Here is a 7,685-nt window from a genome sequence, read left to right as displayed (position 1 = left end):
GCACCCCACATCCCAGAACCGGGTCATGCATAGCCCTTGTCCTGACATTGGCCTTGGAAGGTGTGGGCAAGTTTAAAGACCAACGTGCTTCCTCCTTTTGTCCTCGGGAGAGTGGAGGAAATGAGTTCTTGATGTGAGGGGCTGGCAGCAGGTCAGCAGAGGGAGGATGTCCAAGTGATGGGCAGACTCGGGGTGAGGGGCATGATCACTGTGGGGAACAGTGACCCCATAACATGGAGGACACCTCAGCATCCCCAACTACTGCCATTCAAGGAGACCCAGGCATTAGTCAGGCAGAAGTTCCCCTTAATTTATGCTCAAGGATCAGGGAGGGGACGGCTTTCCCCTCAGAATGGAGATCGCAACACAGCAGAGGGAGTAATGGTAGATACACATGTAGGGGGTCAAGAGGCACTGAGGTCACACCTTGTGTCAACTTTCCCAAGGGGCCCTCCATTTGATTGGTACATCACTCCTCTGGTAGGAGACAGGCAAATGCAGCTAGACAACGCCAAAGTCAATTCCTCCTCTGGATATCGGGTGGGTGCTGACCTCAGTGTGATAGGCCACAAACAACGACACAGAGGAGACCCTGGCTCTAGCAGTGCCAAGCAGGGAAACTGAGGGAGGACACACCCTGAAATGGACAGGTGATGAAGGGAAAGCCAACAGCAGAAAGGGGGGCTTGAGGCCCTACTTGGAGACCAGGTGAGGTGTCTGAATGAGAGCTGAGGACCTAAAAAGTCCAGGACAGGGAGGGCTCCAGAGAGATCCAGTGCTGGGTGCCCCTGCCAGAAGCAGCATCTCAATTTGTACTCGAGGCAGGGAAATTTGGAGCGTCACCTTCAGAGCAAGAGCAGGGAGTGGGGACCCAGGTCATGCCAATAATTGACTTGATGATCCTGTATGTGAACTGATGCCACTCCCAAAACCGAAGACACAGTATACTGCGCCCCCCCCCCCAGCCCCTGCAGTTACCCAGGGAACACCCAGGTAGGACTCTACAGCTCTCAGCCTAAGGTACACTTTAACTTCCACTTCAGGGTTGACAGGGCAGAGTATGATCAGAACAGGAGTGCTGTGGGTTCTGGACACTGCCCTCAGACCCTGCAGAGATGGCTTTGGTTAAAGGCAAGGTGCACTCTCCCGGCTGAGAGTGCACAAGCCATCTCGTTCTCCCTCCTCCAGGTGCCAGCATCACCTACTCTCTTGCCACACTGGTGCCTGCTGTCCCTGACCAGTGCCATCATGCCTCGGCGGCAGAAGAGTAAGCACCATGTCTGTGAGAAATGCCAGAAGGCCCGGAGTGAGACTCAGAGTCTCAAGGGTGCTCAGGCCACTGCAGCAGAGGTAGAGGGGTCCCTCCCCTGCCCTCTTCCCGAGGGTTCACCTCCCAGCTCCCCTGCACCTGACCCATCCCAGGAGCCTCAGGGAGCCTCAGCCACTAGCTCTCTTGAAGCAGGTGCCTCAGGCCCAACATCTGATGCCAGTGGCACCAGCCAAGATAAGAAAAGTGTAAGCGCCTCTCAGGCAGCACTCGCCACTCTGAGGGCTCGCAGAGATCCTATACCCAGGCAGGTGAGCAAGTTGATGCAGTACCTGCTGCAGAAGCTGAACCGGAAGGAGCCCATCACTCACAACGCATTGCTGAAGTTTGTCAACAGGAGGCACAAGGAGCACTTCCCGGAGATCCTCAGGAGAGCCTCTCATCACTTGGAGCTGGTCTTTGGCCTGGAGCTCAAGGAAGTCAACACCAACAGTCACGTCTATGCCTTTTTCAACAAGCTGGGCCTCCCGATTGAGGGAGACCTGAGCAGTGATGAGGTCTTGCCCAAGACCGGGTTCGTGATGCTGCTCCTGGGAGTGATCTTCATGAAGGGCAACCGTGCCACTGAAGAGGAGATCTGGAAATTCCTCGATGCGTTGGGGATCTACCCCGGGAAGAACCATCCCATCTTGGGAGAGCCCAGGACATTCATCACCAATGATCTGGTTCAGCAGAAGCAACTGGTGTGCCACCAGATGCCCGACAGTCAACCTCCAAGCTATGTGTTCCTGTGGGGGCCAAAAGCCCATGCTGAGACCAGCAAGATGAAAGTGCTGGAGGTTCTGGCCAAGCTCAATAATAAGGCCCCCAGTGCCTTCCCAAGCCTGTATCAGGAGGCCCTGACAGATGAGGAAGATAAAGCATGGCTGAGAGCCGCAGTCATGGTTGGCCCTTTTACCAAGGCTACTACCTCTTCCAGGGCCAAGTCCTGTAGCTCCTCCCATGTCTAGTGAGGTCTGGGCCAGGCTTTTCTCTTTGCGTTTAAAGAGAGCAGTCAACCTTGGAAATATAGAGAGTAGCGGGCTCTTTAGGGAACAAAACGTTTATGCTATTGGGTTTCGTTTTCTTCTGCAAATGAGTTAGTTTTAGGATTATATATACTTTCAAATGTTGTTCTTCTAAGTGAAAGTTTGTTTGCTTCAGAATCTAAGTTTAGTAATGTCATGGCTATCACATTTATTGCTGTTGAGGTTTAAGTTTAAGAGTTTTGCTTTTTACAAGCCGATTGAACAGCCTTCAATATGTTCTTTTTGCTGCACTGCAAGGTAACATGGCACAGAAATAGGATTTTTCCTAGAAATGGGAAAAAGCATACAGGAAAATATTGGGATACCAAAATAGAGACACAAATGTAGAGGTCGGTGCATTCTGTGTTTGCCCTGTTCTCTTGGTTCTTTTCCTGTGAGTTCAATAACATACACCTGGATTTGCATTTGAGAAATTAAATTGTTAAAAATTTGAATTCCTGCTCCTGTCTTTTTTCCCCCTCCAGCTTTAATTGACCGTCTGCTCTTGGGAACCGTCTCATAGTACTAGTGGTGGTAAGAATAAGAAGACTGATAGTCACTGCCCATAAAATTGAGCGTCGAGCAGCAGCACTGGTCATATAAGGAAGATGGTGGCACACACTGTGAGAAATAAGTAAATGGCATGGAACGAGAAGAGGTGGGGAAGAGGAGGCTGTGGGTGAGAGCAATCTATTGTGCATCATGTGCTCAAGGCAGTGTTTCACCTTGGCAGCCTCCAGTCCTGCCATGTGGGGAACAGGTAATTTTCAAGGAGGCTGCATGATGGGATGGATGAAGTTGAGGGAGTGGTGGGAAGAGGCCAGATTGTCAGATGATGGGTCGCAGAGTTGAGAGAGGAAGCCTGGAATGGAAAACTGATTTTTATCAGTTACTTTGGGATGTGGGAAAACCAGAGAGAAACCTCCACCTGGAGCTAGACTGGAAAGGGGCCTGTGCACCTGTCCCAGGGCATGTGAGCACAGTGCAAGAATTAAGTGTTTTGGGCACACATTGTCCAGAGTATTTCTGAGAAATAAGGATGATACTCCCTTAAAGTAAGATGCTAAGAAGCCACTGGAAAATGTCTCCTTTCGGGGGCTCAGAGAGCCAAATCTCCTTCCCTAATAATGGCATTTTAATTAGAGAATCAGAGTGTAATTGGGCACACTGTAAGGGAGGGCTCTAGTTACGGTGGCAATGAAACAAATAAAATGAAAGGTGGTTTGGACAAAAAGGCACCTGGGAGAGAATTTGTTGGTCCTTCAGACAAATGAACTTTGTGCTGCGTCTTGCTGGGGAAGACATCCCCACACCCATATTAAATAACAGATGCTCCATGGGGGGAATTCAACTTAGTCCTACCTGCTCAGCAACATTTCGGCTTATGCAGATTTCTGTGTTGTATTCAGTTGCATGTTCTGTATCATAGCATGGAAATTAAATTCTGTGAGGCAAGGTGGTTATCATCCAGGGGTCAAAACCATCTTGACTGATAACTTCCATGCATTAAATCTCCAAAGTTGTCTAATACTGTTCCAGCTGCTTTGCCTTTCATCAGAAATGAACATTCATGGTCCTGCATGAAAGGCGACCAGACACATTTTGCAAGCAAACACTTGAAATAGTCTCATACTCAAGGCTGGTAAGTGATAGAGCTGGGCTTGACCCGGATCTGAATTCCACTAGAGCTGATGCTGAGTAACTAACTCCTCCAAGTCCGAGGTACAACTCATGTCACTTAATTCTTTTTCCTACTCCCAGCTTTCAAAATGTATTTCAGATGTCAAAAATCATAGCTTCATGCTCCAAATACTGACTTGGAAAGCAGAGCCCCAGCAACAAGCAAGATAATTACCAAATTATAGGTGAGGTATGAATAAAAAACCAAAAGATGGTATTCAGCGATAAAATCCTAATCTGCAAAGGAAATATCAGGGAACCTGGAAAGATCAGGGTCTCACAAAGTCATTTGCCTCAGCCCCTGCCCCGTAGGAAGTAAATCCCTTTTCTAGAAGCACAGTTTGCTGAGAGTCTTTGACTGGCTAGTGTGTTTTCTCTGGCAGCACATCACCTGTCCTGGGCTGTCTGCCGTGGCTGCAGCTTCCCCATCTCACATCATTCCTGGCACCAACCCATTCTCAGTTAGGTGCGCAGTAGGGCTACTAATCAAGAGTTCCCAAGGATAAGGCATTTCCCAAGAAGCCTTTCACAGCACAGATAGGAGTAAGAAGAGGACTCTGATGAATAGGGACTGGGGAGACAAGAACCTCAGAATAACTGGAGCCACAGAGAGACTGGCTTATGCCTCCTCTCAGACTTAGAAGGCTGAGGAAGGGGTGTCAGATTGAGCATTCCCTCACTAATGTTAGATTCTCAGGGACATGGGGGCTTTGGTACACATGGGTGACCCTCGGTGGGTAGAAAGAGCAGACCCAGGGGCCTCCTGAGTGAGGGTGCAGGGTTCACTCCTACCCTGAACACACAGGCCCCAAGGAGCCTGAAGACTGATGTCATCCCTGGAAGGGGTCAGACAGGAGAGCCTCATGTGCATCCCCCGACATTTCCTCTCTGGCACCTCAGTAAGTGAGGGCCGTGGTCTGCAGTACAGGGAGGTAACCCAGGCCCCGCTGGAAACAAGGGCAGAACACTGAATTACAGCTGAGAGGAACATAGACACTAGGAACATGAGGTGGCACAGAGACTGCCCAAGCCATCATCCCTGGGATGCCTTGGGCAGGGCAGTCAGACTGACTCTGTATAAGGGTGTCACAGATGTGAGGGACTTGTTCTTAGGGGAGGGTCTTAGGTAAAGACTGGAAGGAGTTCCAGGCCCTTTCAAGAGTCAAGGTGAGGACCCTGAGTGAGAACTTCGGGAACCTATTACTCTCAGAATTCAGAGGGCCCCGCAGGACCCCGCCCCTTCTGCTGCCCTGGGATACCTGGCCACTTTTTATAGGATGTGACATAATCACTGCCTCCTATGGTGTCATAATGGTGGGAAGGACTTGGTGTAAGGGGTATGGCCTGAGGCCAGTAGTTGATTTCTAGGCTTTCCAGAGGCCAAGGTGAATACTAGGAGGGCTGTGGGAACCACCCACCGCACAACAGTGAGTAGACGATAAAAATCATTCCTTAGTTGGCTGTAAGAATCAAAGGACAGGTATGGTCAGAGTCTAAGCTCCTGAAGTTCCTCTAAAAGCCTCAGGTTGGCTCTGATTTTCGTATGAGGGGCAGACTGAAGGGTCAGGGCGGAACTATAGAACATGACAGTGGTGGTTCAAGGCAAGGACTGAGGGTCATTCACCCCTAAATAGAAGGGATGACAAAGAATCTGACCCCACCCCTGGTTTCAGCCCTTGAAGACCCAGGACAGGGCTATCACCTGAAGCTCTCCCAACCCTTACTTTTTTCCCATGAGGTGAAATCCTTAGTTTGAAGGTGTAGCCACTATTCAACTAAAGGGGTGGGGACACAAGGCCCAGTGGGAAGCCTAAGGTAGACTTTTAGTGAAGACTGAGGCCCCAAGAGAGACAAGGACAGAAAACCCTCCACTGAGCAGTCAAACCTGGAAATACCTAGACAGGGGTGATGAATTGAGGTCTCCCATTCACTTCATACTTGTTGGTCCCTTGATGTGCCAACAGTTGAATAAAGCTCTTGAATGTGAAATAAGACAACCTTCAAACTCAAAGACTGCCAGCCCCTGCTGTCACCTCAGTATGGCTGAGGCAGGACTGGCAGGATGCAGCCTAAAGGTTTCCCAGGGCACAGGCTGATTAGAACAGGAGCTCTGTGGGTTTTCCCAGTGGTGCCCTGGAGGGGAACAGCAAATGTAGCCTTCCTTCCAATCAAGGTGTTATTTCTATGTCCAAGGGGCACACACACTCTCAACCTTCCTCCAACAGGTACCCCTACCAGCTGTCCTCCTCCTACCACTCCTGACTATTGTGTCTGACCATACTCATCATGCCTCGGAGACACAGGAGTCAGCGCCACAAAACTCAGAATCAACAAGCATCCCAAGATGAAGCCAAGAGTGGCAGGATGTTTGAGGCAGCTGCCCCCATAGAAGAAGAGCCTCCCTCATCTTCCTCGTCTGTTTTGGAGGGTAATCCCCAGCACTCCTCAGCTACTGAGCCAACTAGTTGTTCCCAGGGGTCTTGCAGAGCTCCAACTACCTCCATTACCTCTTCAGTTGCTTTTCACACAGAATCTGAGGGCAGCCAGGATGAGGAACATTCACCTTCCTCTGAGGTCTTACCTCCCGAGAACCCAGGCTGTGATCCTCTAAGTATGGAGGCGGCTGTCTTGCAGAAGTTTATTTTGCACAAGTATAGAATGAAGCAACCCATTCTCGGAGAAGACATGCTAAACACTGTTGACCAAAAGTACCAGCACCAATTTCCTGAGATCCTCAAGAAAGCCTCTGAGAGCATTGAGGTTCTCTTTGCGGTTGACTTGAAGGAAGTGGACTCAACCAAACACTCCTATGACCTTGTGAGCAAGCTGAAACTCCCCAATAGTGGGAGGGTGCGTGCTGGCAGGGGCTTCCCCAAGACTGGTCTCCTGATGAATATCCTGGGCATGATCTTCTTGAATGGCAACCGTGCCAGTGAAAAAGAGATCTGGGAATTCCTGAATGCCATGCGAGTGTTCCCTGGGAGGAAGCACTACATCTATGGGGAGCCTAGGAAGCTTATCACCAAAGATCTAGTGAAGCTCAAGTACCTGGAGTACCGCCAGGTGCCCCACAGTGATCCTCCATGCTACGAGTTCCTGTGGGGTCCCAAAGCTTACAGTGAGACAAGCAAGATGAAAGTCCTGGAGTTCTGGGCCAAACTCAGCGATACGGTACCAAGTGCCTTCACATCACCATACAAAGAAGCCTTGAGAGAAGAGGTAGAAAGGGCACAAGCCAGATGGCCACCCGAGGCCAGCACCAGTGCCACAGGCAGGGAATAGTGCATGGCCAGGTCCACCAGTGTCTCTACTCCTAGTAAAGTCTGAGGATTATTTTTTGTCGTGAAAAAATCTGACATCATAATAGATGATTTCATGGACGTGGGGGGAAAATCCCTCAGTAAAATTGTTGCGATAATAGAAAAAATAAAATATCAACCTTGATTCTCCTTCCTCCTTTCAGTCTTGTTTTGTAAGAGTAATTGCTTTATGCCCCGATGTGCTTAGCTCATTACAGATTTTGGAGATCGTTGATCTTAACAAGTTAGACTTCGTACTCCCTTTCTCTTCTATTCCCCACACTAAATTGAGCATCTACTCTTTGGAAGCCCTGCGCTGTTACTAGGGATGATGAAATACAGTCCCTGCCTTTGCTCCTAGAACTTTGCTAG

At 49.6% G+C, this 7,685-nt stretch overlaps 2 protein-coding genes across 2 annotated transcripts; both read left to right on the top strand.

Annotated features, from left to right (window-relative positions):
* The first annotated feature begins 1,248 nt into the window (after positions 1-1,248).
* Positions 1,249-2,277, top strand: LOC107534258 (melanoma-associated antigen B1-like). Its single transcript, XM_016209282.2, has one exon. It carries the CDS (start codon positions 1,249-1,251, stop codon positions 2,275-2,277), a length of 1,029 nt encoding a protein of 342 aa, XP_016064768.2.
* Positions 2,278-6,300: 4,023 nt separating this feature from the next.
* Positions 6,301-7,296, top strand: LOC148090618 (melanoma-associated antigen B5-like). Its single transcript, XM_087813399.1, has one exon. It carries the CDS (start codon positions 6,301-6,303, stop codon positions 7,294-7,296), a length of 996 nt encoding a protein of 331 aa, XP_087669525.1.
* The last annotated feature ends 389 nt before the right edge of the window (positions 7,297-7,685 follow it).

Source organism: Miniopterus natalensis, chromosome X (assembly GCF_054644295.1).
Source record: "Miniopterus natalensis isolate mMinNat1 chromosome X, mMinNat1.hap1, whole genome shotgun sequence".
Classification (NCBI taxonomy): Eukaryota; Metazoa; Chordata; class Mammalia; order Chiroptera; family Miniopteridae; genus Miniopterus; species Miniopterus natalensis.
The sequence above is the reverse complement of the archived record's forward strand: the minus strand, read 5'-3'. Positions and strand labels throughout refer to the sequence as shown.

What these genes read in the sequence shown, in the direction of transcription:
- LOC107534258 (XM_016209282.2), top strand. Translation starts at nt 1,249, where the DNA reads ATGCCTCGGCGGCAGAAGAGTAAGCACCATGTCTGTGAGAAATGCCAG.
- LOC148090618 (XM_087813399.1), top strand. Translation starts at nt 6,301, where the DNA reads ATGCCTCGGAGACACAGGAGTCAGCGCCACAAAACTCAGAATCAACAA.